Raw genomic sequence first — 18,172 nt, 5'->3', positions numbered from 1 at the left:
TTTATCTGTCAATCAACATAACAAAAACAGATTATCTGGTCATTATCACATTGCTGTTTGTGGGAGCTTGCTGTGTGCAAATTGGCTGCCGCGTTTCCCACATTACAACAGTGACTGCACTTCAAAAGTACTTCATTGGCTGTAAAGTGCTTTGGGACGTCCGGTGGCATAGTGGTTAGCACTGTTGCCTCACAGCGCCAGGGACCCGGGTTCAAATCCGGCCTCGGGTGACTGTCTGTGTGGAGTTTGCACATTCTCCCTGTGTTTGCGTGGGTTTTCTCCAGGTGCTCCGGTTTCCTCCCACAGTCCAAAGATGTGCGGGTTAGGTTGATTGGCCATGATAAAAATTGGCCCTTAGTGTTAGGGGGGATTAAATACACGGGGTTACGGGGATAGGGCTTGGGTGGGATGGCTGTTGGTGTAGGGACCGGGTGCTAGGGTTTGGATGATCAGCCATGATCTCGTTGAATGGCGGAGCAGGCTCGAAGGGCCGAATGGCCTACTCCTGCTCCTATTTTCTATGGCCTAGAAATTCGGTAGGCTTAGCGCCGCATTTGAGGCACTAGAGGGCCTAGCGGCGGAGTTATGGCCAGTTGAGAAATTCCCTGGGGCCCTAAATCGGCGTTGCACCGGTAGCGCTGCGCCGGCACCGATGACGTCATCGGTGTGCGCAGCGTCCCGGTTGCCATGGTAACCCGGCCCCAAGCCAAAATTCAGTTGCGCCCGCCTCGCCCGTGGCAGGCGCAACTAAGACTCTGGCAACAGAGTCTTCCCCCAGTGTGCGCCGGCGCATAAAGGTGGAGCGGCGGCCGGCCGCGTTCCCGGCGGCCGCCTGCCCGCACCTCCCTTCCCGGACTCCTGCATTCCCCCCCCGCGGCCCTGATCAGTGTCTGATGCGAGCCCGGCACTTCCCCGAGGTGCCGGGCTCAGATGTCGGGTCAATCCGCCGGACAGTTGTCGGCTGCAGGCAGCTCCTCCTTAACAGGAGGAGGAGGCCTGCAGTTCCCCCGCCTGCCGCACCGCATCGGGTGCCGCAGCGGGGGATTAGCGCCGGGAAACCCAAGTTCACGCCCGTTTTGAGGCGCTAAAGGAGGGTTTTAGCGCCCGCCGCCGTCTGGGCCCGGCGCACCCGAATTTTCGTCGCGCGCTGCCGCATTACCGCTGGCGCAAACTTTCTGGCGCTACAGCCCTGGCAAGACCAGAACCCAATTTCTAGGCCTATGTTTCTATGTCCGGTGGTTGTGAAAGGCGCTGTATATAAATGCAAGTCTTTCTTTCGCTCAGAGTGACTTCAGATAACCGTGATATCCATTCCAATTCAGGTCTGAAGACCGTTATGACCATCCACTTACCTCCGTTCACCTTCAATCCAGCGTGGCTTCTACAAAATTACAAAAATTCAATCCTCTCACTTGTTTCTGGAGTGCTGATAAGCGTCGGCAGTGATCGGACATTCACTGAACGACCACTGGCCGGGCCCCATAGCCGGTTATGTTTGGAATCTCGCTGGATTTGGTGTTCTGAAGACAAACAAACCCTTAATCGGTTTGGCGCCTCGTTGCTCTAGTTGGAATGTTTTAGGCTGAGTTCATTTCCTCAGGTGCAGCTTTGCTCTTGAGTTTCCTCCTGAATGATAACATCTGCAAAGAATCAATAATTGGTCCACGGCAGGATTGTGTTGCGCTGATTCAGGCGGCCTTAGTATTTAAGGCTTCTACGCAGTCAGCATTAACTCACCTTAGTTTGTTTTACTAAGAAACTCTTTATTTAATATAACCCCCACAGAAAATGCTGATTTAAAAGTGAATTAGTAACTCCACATAATCAAAAAAGCTTTCAATATGTATGAATGTTACAAACTTACAGGTCTAAAGCAGATATTCTTTTGGGTTCAGCATCACCAGTCCCTCCCGTAAGCAGACCTTACGCCCCCTATGAACCGGAGTGCGTCAATATCTAATTAAACAACAGCATGACCCAGGGATAAGGCCCCTCATTGTACATACTGAATACAATGATCTTGTACGTGCTGCCACGTACTTACTGTTAGGTGGACTGTAGCAAGACAAAGCAAGTTCATGAACTGACGAACTAGTCTATTTAAAATGTAATACATGAATGTACAGACCGCAGTTTTCCAGTGAGATTCAATCAATTCCCTGCTGCTAGTGCAATAAAACATGATAAGATACACGGCTCTGCCCCTCTTATGGGCTTATCTCACTTATAAGTAAGCAGTTTTTGTAATCTGTCTCTCCCTTTCTGTCTCGCTTACTCCCCTCTGTCTCTGTCTCTCTCTCTCTGTATCACTCTCTCTCTCTCTGTATCACTCTCTGTATCACTCTTTGTCTCTCTCTCTCTGTATCACTCACTATCACTCACTGTCTCTGTCTCTCTCTGTCTCTTTCTCTCTCTCTGTCTCTCTCTCTCTTTGTGCCTCTATATCTGTCTCACTCTCTGTCTGTCTATCTCTGTCTCACTCTCTGTCACTCGCTGTCTGTTTCTCAATGGCCGGAATTTTGCCGGCCCTCAGGGGGCAGGTTTGGAGGTGGGATATCCGGCAAAATCGCAAAGATTGACAGCAGGACGGAAACCCGCTGTCAACCCGCTTCCAATCAATCTTCCCAAGTGTTGGGCCCCTGATTTGCGCATGGACCCAACACCTAGCGACGGGAAGAGGATTATAACCACTTAATTGCTTGTTAACAGGTTGTTAACAGGCAGTTAACAGGCTTTTTCCAATTTTGACACTTCTACTGCGGGCTTCCCGATGTCCGGACACCATGCCAGGTAAGTGTGGCGTGTTGTGAGTCTGCTGTCATGTTTCTGCATTGATGACAACTGCAGAAGTGGAGTGAAGGATCCAATGGTGCATTGGTGAGTTTCAGAGGTAAGAAAATGTTGGGAAATTCATTTTTAATGCATTTAGACTTTTCTGTAGGTGACAGGTATTGAATTGGCTGTCTAGTCCCACCTCATTGGGAGAACTTCTCTCACCAGTGACAGATCGCTGCTGTAACCTCACCTGAAGCTGCCACCTGTTCTAGCCTGAGGAGGGAGTCACTGGAGAGCCTGGGTGCAAGAGCTCACCTTTGTACAGTGATTGTCAGTGTTTGCAGCACCTCAATGCTGTCAAACACTGAGAAATCAACTGTCAAAAAAAATTATGCATGTTCCTTTAAGAAAACAGGTAGATGACACGTTATCAAATGATGTCATCTGACACCGGCTTCCTCTTAATTGGCCGGCAAGCCCGCAGGACGGGCTTAACAAGGCCGATTGACGTAAAATTATGCCTGTGGGCCGGATGTGGTTGGGGGCAGGACTGGAACCCGGAAGGCAGCTGACCCACTCCCAAGCCACCTCGAAGCATAACATCACGGCCAATTGGCTGGATTTTCCAAGCCCCGAGGAGGCGGGTTTGGAGGCGGGAGTGGTGGAAAAATTGCAGAATCGGGGGGCAGGAACCCATCCCGCCCCCAACCCGTCTCCGTGACAATGACCCAGGAGGCGGGTACCTGACCTGTGCTGGGAGCCGCCTCCCCAAGGCGGGAAGGGGATTAGTGCCAATTAACTGCCTGTTAACAGGCAGTTTTTTGCCTAATTCCTATTTTGAGCCCTGAAGTGTGGGCTGTCCAACGGCTTCGAACCACGCCAAGTTAGCAAGGTGGACCATCGGTCTGCAGGGGTTGGAGGGGTCGAGATGTCTGTTGTGCAAGTGAGTGATGGGTGCATGTGTGCAGAGGTACGTGTGAGAGGTAAGTGTAAAGTGTTTTAATAAGTTTTACTTGCCTTTACTTTCTCCTGCAGGCCTCCTTCCTTCAGTTCTCGGGAGTCTCTCAGCTCACCGGCACAGAAAGCAGAATGGCCGCTGAAGTCAAAAGCTGCAGCCTCTGCTTTCTGGTCTGGAGAGATCTCTAACTGAGTCTGAGTAGAAGGACTCAAGTTAGAAGACAGATTGTCAGTGTTTGACAGCTTCACAGAGCCGTCAAACGCTGATTTTTCATCTGTCAAAAGCTCTTGACAGATGAAATGTCAATCGCTGACGTCACCAGTAACCAGGTATTCCTTAATTGGCCTGCTGAGCCCACTGGGCGGACTTAACAAGGTCAATCAAGGGAAAGTAGCATGTGTTGGCCACAAGTCGATGGAGGCGGGACTACAACCCAAAAAGTGGGAGTCCCGCCTCCAAAAGCTCCCCATTGACAAAATCGAGCCCAATGTCTCTGTTTCATTCATGCCTGAACTAGAGTCTTGTAGCCTCCCTCATTAGCTGGAGAGAAAACAAGACTTCTCTGTCCATCTGGCTGTTCCTGGCCCAGACTGCTCCAGACTAACTTCTCTAGACATTGTAACTGTTCCCGTGGGGTGGTTTAATTGTGGTTTTTAGGATTTTGACAGGAGTTGATAGGGTATAGAGAGAAACTTTTCTGCTGGTGGAGTTGCGGGGGGGGGGGGGGAGTCTAGGACAAGGGGACATCACCTTAAATTCAGGCCAGGCCATTCAGGAGAGAAGTTAGGAAACACTTCTTCTCGCAAAGGGTGGTAGAAGTGTGGAACTCTCTCCCACACAAAGCAGTAGATGCTGGGGCTCAATTAATAATTTAAAATCTGAGAGCGATAGATTTTTTTGCTAGCCAAGGGTATAAGGGGATATGGAATCAAGGCGAGTGGATGGAGTGAGGATGCAGATCAGCCATGATCTCATTGAATGGGGGAACAGGCTCGAGGGGCTGAATGGCCTCCTTCTGTTCCTGTGTTGCAATAGGAAGGGGAGTGGGGTGGGGTGTAAAACAGGTGGCCATTCAGCTGCCACCCCTTTACCGCCAGGCAGGAACATTGGATATCGACAGTCACAAAGGCTGACTTCTGGCCCCTCCCCCCGGTTCTCTGCTGTGGATTGGCTGCCAATTAAAGTTATCTTCTTAAATGAAAACACCCTTCTCTTGGTATTGGAACTACAGCAACTACATTGGCTGTTTAGCTAAGCTCCCTGGGTCATCGACCTGAAACGTTGGGCAGGATTTTCATTTGGCCGTGGAGGCGGGATTGGAGGCGTGCGGGGGGGTTAAAATCCTGAAATCGGGGGTCCCGACCCCATCCCGCACCCAACTCGCCTCCATGCCAGTTTCAAAGGAGGCGAGTACCTGCCCCGCACTGGGACCCGCCTCCCCGAGGCGGGAAGGGGATTAGTGCCAATTAACTGCCTGTTAACAGGTAGTTAACAGGCAGTTTTTAGCCTAATCCCTATTTTTAATGTTGAAGTGTGGGATTCCCGACGGCTCCAAACCACGCCAAGTTAGAGGAGGCGGACCGTCGGGATGAAGGGCTTGGAGGGGTCAAGATGTCCGGTGTTCAGGTGAGTGATGGGTGCATGAGTGCAAAGGTAAGTGTGTTTGGTGTGTGTAAAGTGTTTAAATAAGTTTTACTTACAGGTACTTACCTTTACAGCCTTCCTTCCTTCAGGTCTCGGGAGTCCCTCATCTCACCGGCATAGAAAGCAGAATGGCTGCAAGCTGTCAAAAATTGCAGCATTCAGCTTTCTGTTCCCGGGAGATCTCTAATTCATCCTGAGAGGAAGGAATTAACTTAAGAGTACAGATTGTCAGTGTTTGACAGCTTCAAACAGCTGTGAAACGCTGATATTTCATCTGTCAAAAGGTCTTGACAGATGAAATTTCAATCTGTGACGTCACCCATTGCCGGGTGGCCCTTAATTGGTTTGCTGAGCCCACTGGGTGGGCTCAACAAGGTCAATCAAGTCTAAATCGCATGGGTTGGCTAGAACTCGATGGAGGCGGGACTACAATCCCGAAAGTTGTAGTCCCGCCTCCAACCCAACATCTCAATGAAAATCCAGCCCGTTAACTCTGTTTCTCTCTCCACAGATGCTGCCTGACCTGCTGAGTATTTCCAGCATTGTCTGTTTTTATTTCAGATTTCCAAAATCCGCAGTATTGAATGAGCAGAAATTTTCTCCAATTATTTTTTTATTCGTTCACGGGATGTGGGCGTCGCTGGCAAGGCCAGCGTTTATTGCCCATCCCTAGTTGCCCTTGAGAAGGTGGTGGTGAGCCGCCGCCTTGAACCGCTGCAGTCCGTGTGATGAAGGTACTCCCACAGTGCTGTTAGGGAGGGAATGCCAGGATTTTGACCTAGAGACGATGAAGGAACAGCGATATATTTTGAAGTCAGGATGGTGTGTGACTTGGAGGGGAACTTGGAGGTGGTGGTGTTCCCATGCGCCTGCTGCCCTTGTCCTTCTAGGTGGAAGAGGTCGCGGGCTTGGGAGGTGCTGCCGAAGAAGCCTTGGCGAGTTGCTGCAGTGCATCTTGTAGATGGTACACACTGCAGCCACGGTGCGCCGGTGGTGGAGGGAGTGAATGTTTAAGGTGGTGGATGGGGTGCCAACCAAGCGGGTTGCTTTGTCCTGGATTAAATATATGGAAGGCCGAATCCATTGTTTTCGGTCCCTGCCACAAACTCCATTCCCTAGCCACTGACTCCATCCCTCTCCCTAACTTCTGCCTGAGGCTGAACCGCACTGTTCACAACCTTGGTGCCATATTTGACCCTGCAATGAGCTTCTGACCACATATCCGCAACATAACAAAGACCGCCTATTTCCACCTCTGTAACATTGCCCGCCTCTGCCCTTTTAACAACTCATTTGCTGCTGAGACCCTCATCAATGCCTTTGTTACCTCTAGACTTGACTATTCCAACACACTCCCGGCTGGCCTCCCACATTCTACCCTACATAAGAGGTGATCCAAATTCACCCATCTCCCCTGTGCTCGCTGACCTACGTTAGCTCCGGGTTAAGCAACGCCTCGATTTCAAAATTCTCATCCTTGTTTTCAAATCCCTCCATGGCCTCGCCCCTCCCTATCTCTGTAACCTCCTCCAGACCCACAAACCCCCCGAGATAGCTGCGCTCCTCTAATTCTGCCCTCTTGAGCATCCCTGATTATAATCACTCAACCATTGGTGGCCGTGCCTTCTGTTGCCAAGGCCCTAAGCTCTGGAATTCCCTCCCTAAAACTCACCACCTCTCTACCTCTCTTTCCTCCTTTAAGACGTGCCTTAAAACCTACCTCTTTGACCAAGCTTTTGGTCACCTGCCCTAATTTCTCCTTATGTGGCTCGGTGTCAAATTTTTTGTCTTATAATACTCCTGTGAAGCGCCTTGGGACGTTTTTCTACGTTAAAGGCGCTATATAAATACAAGTTGTTGTTGTAGTTGTTGAAATCAATTCTTGCACGAAAGGTGCACAAGATGTGTTTGATGGCTCTCCATTGTTTTAAGAATGATGCGGTATGTGACCGTACAAAATGTTGTTGCTGTTTTAGCTGGTATTTCTAGTGAGTTTTAACCCTCTGTGAACTGGATCTAACTTCGTAGCAACATTTACAACATAAATAAGACAAGGGTCGTAGTCACCTTGGCTCAGTTGACAGAACCTCTTTCCCCTGAGTCTGAAGGTTGTAGACTTGAGCCCCATCACGTCATTTGCGCTCATTATTTGGTCGAGTACTTCGGCGCAGCACTGAAGGAGTGCTACATTGCCAGAGAAGCCGTCCTGTAGATGAGGGCATTAAACCAAGGCCTGTTCTGGTAGTTCAAGGAAATGTGTAAAAAAAAAATTCCTATGGCGTCATTTAAAGAAGATATCCTGGCCAACAGTCCTCCCTCAATCATTGCCACCGATTAGTTGGACGCGGTTGGTGCACAATGGCAGCTGCATGAGTCAATATATAATTAGCTACTGCTCTTCAAAAGTAAATCTTTGTACGTGAAGCACTTTGAGACATTTCAACATAATAAAGCTCTATAATAGCGCCACTCGTGTTATTCAATACCAGCTTTCTTTCTTGGCTTTGTTTGCAGCTCATGCGATTAGGTTTTGTGCGAGGAATAGCTGAAATGCTTAAATCACAGAAATTACGCACAGGAGGAAGCTCTTGTGCCTGTGCCGATGGTAGCTCTTCAAGAGGATCTATTTATTCTAAATCCATTTCCCCACCCTTTTACCCCTGTTGTTCCTTTCAGACTTGAGTATTCATGTGGCAGAAGCATAATTTCCAAGTTGTAGGTTTTGAGTAAAAACAGAAAATGCTGGAAATTCTCAGCAGGTCTGGCAGCACCTGTGGAGAGAGAAACAAAGTTAACGTTTCAGGCCGATGACCTTTCGTCAGTACTGGAAAAAGTTAGAGATGTAACAGTTTTTAAGCAAGTGTAGAGACTGGGAGAGGGGGGAGGGGAGGAAAGAACAAAAGGGAAGGTCTGTGATAGGCTGGAAGGCAGGAGAGATTAAAAGACAAAAGGGATGATGGTGCGAGGCGAAAGGAGATGGTAATGGGCCGAGTAAAGAAACAGAAGATGGATCTAGAGGAGGTGTAAATGGGAATAGCAGAACCATCTGAAAAAATGGGGGCAGATGTTATGATCTGAAATTGTTGGACTCTGTTGAGTCCAGAAGGCTGTAAAGTGCCTAATCGAAAGATGAGGTGCTGTTCCTCGAGCTTACGTTGAGCTTCTGTTGTTTTTGTAGATTTTAAGGATCGTCTTAAAGGATAAGAGAGAGGTGGAGAGGTTTAGGGAGGTAATTCCAGAGCTTAGAGACTTGGTAGCTGAAGGCACGGCCGCCAATGATGGAGGAAGAAAATCGGGGATGTGCAAGAGGCCAGAATTGGAGACAGCTTTATAAATGAGGGTGAAGTGCGTAAGCGAAACAGTGCTGTGAGATAGTATTATAATGGTGACCCTTCATGTAGGGTTATTGTGACTGACCATTGGTCTTTGAACAAGATTGTCTGCTTTTAGGGGTGACTTGCCAGTAATTATCTTGATATCAAATGGCAATGCACAATTACCTGCCAAATCTGCAGCCTCCACCACCTAGAAGGACAAGGCCAGCAGGCGCATGGGAACACCACCGCCTCAAAGTATCCCCTCCAAGTCACACACCATCCTGACTTGGAAGTATATTGCCGATCCTTCATCGTCGCTGGGTCAAAATCCTGGAACTCCCTCCCTAACGGTACTGTGGGAGTACCTTCACCACACGGACTGCAGCGGTTCAAGAAGGCGGCTCACCGCCACCTTCTCGAGGGCAACTAGGGATGGGCAATAAATGCTGGCCTTGCTGACGAGGCCCACATACCCAGAATGAATATTTTAATAAATGAAGGCGAATTTTGCACTTGTGCACATTGGGTTTCGTTCCTAACATTAGATGGCCCACCCCACTTGTTTTAGATTCAAGAAGAAGGCTCACCTCCACCTTCTCAAGGACAACTTGTGGCGGGTCTTGGTGAGCCCACACCTGGAGTACTGTGTACAATCTTGGTCTCCTTACCTAAGGAAGGATATACTTGCCATAGAGGGAGTGCAACAAAGGTTCACCAGACTGATTCCTGGGATGGGGGGATTGTCCTATGAGGAGAGATTGAGTAGACTAGGCCTATATTCTCTAGAATTCATAAGAATGAGAGGTGATCTCATTGAAACATACAAAATTCTTACAGGGCTTGAAAGGGTAGATGCTGGGAGGGTGTTTCCCCTGGCTGGGGAGTCTAGAACCAGGGGTCACAGTCTCAGGATAAGCGGTCGGCCATTTAGGACTGAGATGAGCAGAAATTTCTTCACTCAGAGGGTGGTGAATCTTTGGAATTCTCTGCCCCAGAGGGCTGTGGAGGCTGAAGTGGTTGAGTATATTCAAGGCTGAGATAGGTAAATTTTTGGACTCTAAAGAAACCAAGGGATATGGGGATAGTGCGGGGAGGTGGAGTTGAGGTCGAAGATCAGCCATGATCTTATTGAATGGCAGAGCAGGCTCGAAGGGCCGAATGGCCTACTCCTGCTCCTATTTCATGCTTGACTAATCCACTGGAATTTTTTGTGGATGTAACTGGTAAAATAGATAAGGGAGAACCAGTGGATGTGGTATATTTGGACTTTCAGAAGGCTTTCGATAAGGTCCCACATAAGAGATTAGCGTGCAAAATTAAGGCACATGGGATTGGGGGCAAGGTATTGACTTGGATAGAGAACTGGTTGGCGGACAGAAAGCAAAGAGTTGGAATAAATGGGTCGTTTTCCGAGTGGCAGGCAGTGACTAGTGGGGTACCACAAGGATCGGTCCTAGGACCCCAGCTGTTCACAATATAAATGATCTGGACGAGGGAATTGGATGTAATATCTCCAAATTTGCAGACGACACAAAGCTGGGTGGGAGGGTATGCTGTGAGGAGGATGTCGTGAAACTCCAGTACGATTTGGACAGGTTGGGTGATTGGGCAGAAACATGGCAAATGCACTATAATGTGGCTAAATGTGAGGTTATCCACTTTGGTGGCAAAAACAGGAAGGCAGATTATTATTTGAATGGCAATAGATTGGGAGAAGGGGAAGTGCAAAGAGACCTGGGTGTTCTTGTGCACCAGTCGCTGAAGGTAAGCATGCAGGTGCAGCAGGCGGTTAAGAAGGCAAATGGTATGTTGGCCTTCGTAGCAAGAGGGTTTGAGTACAGGAACAAGGATGTCTTGCTACAGTTGTACAGGGCCTTGGTGAGACCACACCTTGAGTATTGTGTGCAGTTTTGGTCGCCTTACCTGAGGAAGGACGTTCTTGCCATGGAAGGAGTGCAGCGAAGATTCACCAGGCTGATACCTGGGATGGCAGGAATGACGTATGAGGAGAGATTGTGTCGATTGAGCTTATACTCACTAGAGTTTAGAAGATTGAGAGGGGATCTCATCAAAACCTATAAAATTCTGTCAGGCCTGGACAGACTAGATGCAGGAAGGATGTTTCTGATGGCCGGGGAGTCCAGAACCAGGGGTCATAGTCTAAGGATAAGGGGTAAGCCATTTAGGACAGAGATGAGGAGGAATTTCTTCACCCAGAGAGTGGTGAACCTGTGGAATTCTCTGCCACAGAGGGCGGTGGAGGCCAGTTCATTAAATATATTCAAGAAAGAGTTGGATATATTTCTTAAGGCTAAAGGGATCAAGGGATATGGGGAGAAGGCAGGGACAGGGTACTGAATTTGGATGATCAGCCATGATCTCATTGCATGGCGGAGCAGGCTCGAAGGGCCGAATGGCCTACTCCTGCTCCTATCTTCTATGTTTCTATGTTTCTTATGTTTTTATGGTCAAAGAATGCTCCCTATGTATGTGTAATCTGTGTACTGTGCGCTTAATCCACTGTCTGTATTCTCTGTACATATTGCACTCCGGGCTCATCGCTCTACAAGATAGCGCAATTAATATGACTTTCAAATGTCCTGACATCTTTGGAGCTCAACTAAATAGATTTGCTATGAATATTTCATTGTGGGTAATGTGCCGTGATCAGTTCCTTTAGGCTGGACGCTGTTTGAGACGCTCACCCTATATTTGCTTTCAGTCCATCAAATAACCCCAAATTATTTCTCCTTCAGTTTAGACACAACTATTCAGCCCCTGAGGATGGAAGACTCTGCTTATCATGAAATGTTGCTCTACTTATTCCCTCTGTAGTCATCAGTCAGGAATCTCAAAACTTATCGCTGGGGTCTGTGTGTCAATTCCTTTCGCGCATAATCGTTTGCAACGGAGACCAGTCATTTATATTCACAGACATGTAATAGCTTCTATTTCTCAAACACCGATGCTTAATCGTACGTCGTAAAAGAATCATTTAATTGTGGGACTGTTGCATGATTTCACATGGGGGGCAGTTTTTCGATTTTGTTCGCAATCTGCATTTTTTGAAACTCTCCTCTGGATTTTTTTGCCTCTCCCAGGAGATTAGATGGCTGGGATGGAGCCGGGTGGGGAGCGGGGTGGTAGTCTCTCATCACGATGCTCCAGCCATCACGGTGCGCGGAGCAGGCTTGATGGACCAGCTGGTCTTTACTACCCATCAATTTCGTCTGGTTTTAAGATTACTTCAGCGCTGTGAGAGGTGATCAGAGCTTAAGCTCGTCCTGACGAGAGGAGGAAATTTTCACAAACTTTGCCCTGCCTGGCCTGAATTTTCCGATTGGCGTTATTTATTTTAAATAGGAACGTAGGAACAGGAGGAGGCCATTCAGCCCCTCCAGCCTGTTCCACCATTCAACCCCTCCAGCCTGTTCCACCATTCAATGAGATCGTGGTTGATCTGTGACCTAACTCCATATACCCGCCTTTGCCCCATATCGCTTAATACCTTTGGTTAACAAAAAATCTATCAATCTCAGAATTAAAATTAACAATTGATCTAGCATCAATTGCCATTTGCGCAAGAGAGTTCCAAACTTCTACCACCCTTTGGCAAAAAAAGAAAAGAAAGACTTTCATTTATATGGCGCCCCTCATGACCACCGGACGTCCCAAAGCGCCTTACAACCAATGAAGTACTTTTTTTGAAGTGTAGTCACTGCTGTAATGTAATAAAAAGTTGGTATCAGTAAAAGTGACCATGAAGCTGTTGGGTTGTCATTAAAAACCCAACTGGTTCACTAGTGTCCTTCGAGGAAGGAAACCTGCCAGCCGTGCCCAGTCTGGCCTAGATGTGACTCAAGTCCCACACCAATGTTGTTGACTGTTAACCGCCCTGTGGAGTGGCCAAGTGCACTGCTCAATTATATCAAACTCACAGTAACTAGGGATGGGCAATAAATTCCCGCCTTGCCAGTGATGGCCCCATTCCCGAGAATGAATTGTATTGAAACAAAATTGCATATCTATCTGGTTTTTTTTGGTCTCCTATACCTTTTCTTTCCCCTTGGGCCGGCATTCTGTCCAAACGGGCACCGTTGCTCCCAGCAGTCCCGCGGGTAAATTGAAACGCCGCGGTTCTCCCGGCATTCCGTCGTCCCTTCGGTGGGAGATCGGCGCAAACCCTGGAGGAAATGGTGCAAACGGTCATTGCCGTTGTTTCTCCTGGGGTTTCCCGGTAACCCTCATGGCGGAAAGTCGATCACTTCGCCCGCAGAAATTTTAGCCTCGTGACATGTTACAGACATTTCAAACTTTATTCTATTGCTGGCCACAATGCAAATAATTGATATCATCAGAAGACTGAAGCACTGGAATCTCACAGCACAGAAGGAGGCCATTCGACCCATCATGCCTGTGCCGGCTCTTAGAAAGAGCTGTCCAATTAGTCCCACTTCCCCCTGCTCTTTCCCCATTGCCCTATACGGTTTTCCCCTTCAAGTATTTATCCAGTTCTCTTTATTATTGAATCTGCTTCCACCGCCCTTTCAGGCAATGAATTCCAGATCATAACAGCTCGCTGCATAAAAGATATTCTCCTCATCTTCCCCACTGGTTTGCCAATTACTTCAATATCCATACTAAGAAATGATTCCGTATTCCCTACAGCATGATACATTTTCAAGACATATTATTTTTTTTATATACAGATTATTTCAATGGTTTACCGACGTGTTAATACTCAGGGGGACGGCGGTGAGATCCATCAGTTCGCTCAGCAGAGAAGAATCACTGCTGATGGATTGAGAACTGATCTTCTTTTGTTTCTCTGTTACAGACTGGGCTGCTGCTCAAAGCACGAGAGGGGATTTCGGGCCAGTATTTGAAGAGCAGCCAAAAAACACTCTGTATCCTGAAGGTTCGGCTGAAGGGAGGGTGATACTGAGCTGCCACGTACGAGCCAGCCCACCTGCTGCGTACAGGTAGGACAGAGTCTGCTTATCCGAGAAATCTGCCGCTAAAATGAGTGCTGGTAAACCCGAACGAAGCTTGCAAACAATCTTCTCACCGATTGGGATTGCTTACATATGAAATCATTCCATTTATGATAGGTGTGGCTCCATACCCTAGGTACATAGGAGCAGCGATAGGCCCGTCAGCCCCCCGAGCCTGTTCCACCATTCAATCAGATAATGGACAATGTTCCCTCTTTTGTTTTTGCGCGCGGTCCCTTTAAATTTGCTGCGCGGTATCTTTTCCAGCGCCAACAGCGGGTGAGCGGCCTGCGCGGGACCTCCCAATCGCTGCCCGAACGTTGACCTTGGCTGATCTGTATCTTAACTCCATCCACTCGCCTTGGCTTCATTTCCTTATACACCCTTGTCCAGCAAAATCTATCGATCTCAGATTTAAAACTATTCATTGTCGGATTTAAAATTACTAATTCATAAAATTATCATAGAATCATAGAAGCATACAGCGCAGAAGGAGGCCATTTGGCCCATCGTGCCTCTGCCAGCCCTTTGAAAGAGCGCTCCAATTAGTCCCACTCCCCCCTGCTCTTTCCCCATAGCCCTGCAGGTTTTTCCCCTTCAAGTATATATCCGATTCTCTTTTGAAAGTTACTATTGAATCTGCTTCCACCGCCCTTTCAGGCAGCGCATTCCAGATCACAACAGCTCGCTGTGTAAAAAAAAAATTCTCCTCACCTCACCTCACCTCTTTTTGCCAATTACCTTAAAAAATTGTCCTTAAGTATGGACTGCGACTAACATCAAATCACACTCAGGAGGTTGTTTTACAATGTTTGCAATGACACCTGCTATTTATTGCCTATTCAGTGAGCTGAGCATAGAAAAAAATAATAAAGTGGGATCTAGATACACACATCCCTCGCTCAAGTATTGAATCTCCTTGCGCATGCCCATTGTACAGAATCCCCACGGATTATGTATTCAGTGTGTACCCATATGCCATTCCCACTCACTCCCAGTGTGAAAAATTCACATGTATATCCTTCATAGGATTACATCGGATATACGGCACAGAAACAGGCCATTCGGCCCAACCAGTCCATGCCGGCGTTTATGCTCCGCTCGAGCCTCCTCCCGTCTTTCCTCATCTAAATCTATCAGCATAACCCTCTATTCCCTTCTCCCTCATGTGCTTATCTAGCCTCCCCTTAAATGCATCTATACTATTCGCTTCAACCACTCCCTGTGGTAGCGAGTTCCACATTCTCACCACTCTCTGGGTAAAGACGTTTCTTCTGAATTCCCTATTTGATTTCTTGGTGACTGTCTTATATTGATGGATCTTCCCCACAAGTGGAAATATTCTCCCTCTATCCACTCTATCAAAACCTTTCATCATTTTAAAGACCTCTATTAGGTCAACCCCTCAGCCTTCTCTTTTCAAGAGAAAAGAGACCCAGCCTATTCAACCTTTCCTTCACTCCCATAGTATGGGTTCCCACACACACCGATTCCCTTTACACACATTGCATGCAATTCTTATGCACACTTATCATTCACTTTGTGCAGAATTCCCATGTACCGTTCCCATTGTATACAATTCTGGTCCACCATTTCCAATCACTTCCATTCTATAGATTTGCCATCCACTGCCATTATGTAGAATCCCATTGAACCAAACTAATCGCCATTCGTTTCCACTGTCGCGGATGTGAATGGACCCGAGCCATCCAAGCTTCATGTTTCCTGGGAACCCTGGCGGTAAGGTGCTCCAAATGGTTGCCATCTTTGCCTACATGACAGCGGTCACTTCGCTTCAAAGTAATTCATCGTGCGTGAAGTGTTTGGAGGCGTTTCTGAGATCAGATGCTACATAAACATACGTCTTCCCTGTCCTCAAACCAGGATTTGTTTGTAATGGGAAAGCAATTCCTGATGCAGTTAGGGTTATAAATGTGTTATATCTAAATCAGGAGTTCTACACAAGTCATTGAATGGAAAGTGATTTCATACACCGGAATTCTATATAACGAGGTGATTCAATTCAGTTCAAGCACTTTTAATAAATTGAAAAACACAGCCTGCACTATGTTTTCATGTGACTTCATATATTAAAATCTGTTCAGCTTCCTGAAAATTCAGCTTTAAGTAAATTGTGTAGATTTTATTTTTAACACCTTTTCAGACTTAACAAAGTACTTTAATTACTTTTTTTTTAAATGACTGTAATCCCACTGGAATTCTCTATGATGGGATGAATTGAAATGAATTTGGCCAATTGGAATGCTAAATAATAAGGTTATATAGTGTCAGCTGTGGCTCAGTGGGTAGCACCCTCGCCTGAGTCAGAAGGTTGTGGGTTCAAGTCCCACTCCAGGGACTTGAGCATAATAAAGCTAGGCTGACACTCCAGTGCAGCACTATCAGAGGTGCCATCTTTTGGATGAGGAGTTAAACTGAGGCCCCGTCTGCTCTCTCAGGTAGATGTTGAAGACCCCATGGCACTATTTTGAAGAAGAGCAGGGGAGTCTAAGGATATAAGGGGTAGGCCATTTAGGACAGAAATGAGGAGGAATTTCTTCACCCAGAGAGTGGTGAACCTGTGGAATTCTCTACCACAGAAGGCAGTAGAGGCCAATACATTAAATATATTCAAGAAGGAGTTGGATATATTTCTTAAGGCTAAAGGGATCAAAGGGTATGGGGAGAAAGCAGGGACAGGGTACTGAATTTGGATGATCAGCCATGATCGCATTGAATGGCGGAGCAGGCTCGAGGGGCCGAATGGCCTACTCCTGCTCCTATCTTCTATGTTTCTATGAGTTATCCCTGATGTCCTGGCCAATATTTATCCCTCAACCAACATAACAAAAACAGATTCTCTGATCATTATCATATTGCTGTTTGTGGGACCTTGCCGAGTGCAAATTGGCTGCCGCATTTCCCACAGTACAACAGTGACTCCACTTCAAAAAGTATTTATAGCAAAATAGTGCAGATGCTGGAAATCCGAAATAACAACAGAAAATGCTGGAAAAACTCAGCAGGCCAGGCAACATCCGTGGAGAGAAATTAGAGTCGACGTTTCGGGTCGAAACCCTTTTTCAAAACTGGAAAGGAAATGAAATAGATCGAAAGGCAGGGCTGGGAGAGAACAAAAGAAGTAAAGAGACATTAAGAGGTATTCAAAACCAGACGAGATGGTAATAGGACAGTGGAGACAAAAGACGGCTCAGATTAGGTGTGACGTGTACTGGCAGAATGGGAGACAGCTGCCATGTGGGAGAGAGAAAAAAAATGAAAGAGGGGGGAGGGAAAACCCAAAACAAAGGGATGGAAAAAAAATATAAGTAAAAATGTAATAGGGGCCGAGGTTATGATCTGAAATTGTTGAACTCGATATTGAGTCCGGAAGGCTGTAAAGTGCCTAATCGGAAGATGAGGTGCTGTTCCTCGAGTTTACGTTGAGCTTCCGTGGAACAATGCAAGAGGCCAAGGACGGTGAGGTCCGAGTGGGAATGGAGCGGTGAATTAAAATGGAGTTTTCCCTCCCCCCACCCCCCCATTCCTTTTTTTTCTCTCCCACATGGCAGCTGTCTCTCTTTCTGCCAGTACACTTCACACCTAATCTAGAGCCGTCTTTTGTCTCCACTAGTCCTATCACCATCTCGTCTGGTTTTGAATACCTCTTAATGCCTCTTTACTTCTTTTGTTCTATCGCAGCCCTGCCTTCGATCTATTTCAAGTTGTACTTTCCAGTTTTGAAAAAGGGTTTCGACCCGAAACGTCGACTCTAATTTCTCTCCACGGATGTTGCCTGGCCTGCTGAGTTTTTCCAGCATTTTCTGTTGTTATTTCAAAAAGTATTTAATTGCCTGTAAAGCGCTTTGAGACGTCTGGTGGTCATGAAAGGCACCATATAAATGCAAGTCTTTCTTTCTTTAGACTTAGCTTGGTGGAACTCCGTGAATGGAAGTGGTTTCGCAATAATTGGATAAAAGATTTTTTTTTTTGCAAGAGTAACTACTGTTCACTGTAGTAATAAGAGACTAATTATCCAACTTTCTGGTGTCATTCCTCCTGGCAGGTGGAAGGTAAACGGGACAGATATCAACATTGAAGGGAATAGCCGTTACAGTCTGGTTGGAGGAAATCTGGTGGTCAGTAACCCAACACGGTCCAAAGACCCTGGATCCTATCAGTGCCTGGCAACAAACAAAATCGGGACTGTCATAAGCAAAGAGGCTTTCCTCCGATTCGGCTGTGAGTCTTTCAGTAGCTGGTACCTATGGTAGGGAGGTTCCTGCACCTCCGACTCAGATACCGTCCACTAACCTTAAAGTAGAAATGTATGGTGAGGGTAGGAGGCAATAACGCTTTCCGTTACCCAATTAAAACCATCTAAGAACCAGATCAAAGCAAGATTCCTCATAGTGATGCTGCTCCTGGTCAGTCGTGTGATGGACTTACGCTGCTGTCTCAATGACCTGAACCTTGGAGTGGTA

General features: G+C 47.1%; 1 protein-coding gene across 3 annotated transcripts in view; it reads left to right on the top strand.

Moving 5' to 3' along the window:
- The window catches only part of cntn2 (contactin 2), a 160,898-nt gene that overhangs the window by 66,488 nt on the left and 76,238 nt on the right, over nt 1-18,172 (top strand). For all 3 annotated transcript variants that reach the window (XM_086011083.1, XM_086011082.1, XM_086011081.1), the window contains 2 exons: nt 13,532-13,676; nt 17,755-17,930. In XM_086011083.1, coding sequence (XP_085867209.1) covers nt 13,532-13,676; nt 17,755-17,930 — 321 coding nt within the window. The remainder of the gene's footprint in view (nt 1-13,531; nt 13,677-17,754; nt 17,931-18,172) is intronic.

The sequence above is a fragment of the Somniosus microcephalus genome, chromosome 18, assembly GCF_052327205.1.
Source record: "Somniosus microcephalus isolate GS21.2 chromosome 18, FLI_Smic_1.0, whole genome shotgun sequence".
Taxonomy (NCBI): Eukaryota; Metazoa; Chordata; class Chondrichthyes; order Squaliformes; family Somniosidae; genus Somniosus; species Somniosus microcephalus.
The sequence above is the reverse complement of the archived record's forward strand: the minus strand, read 5'-3'. Positions and strand labels throughout refer to the sequence as shown.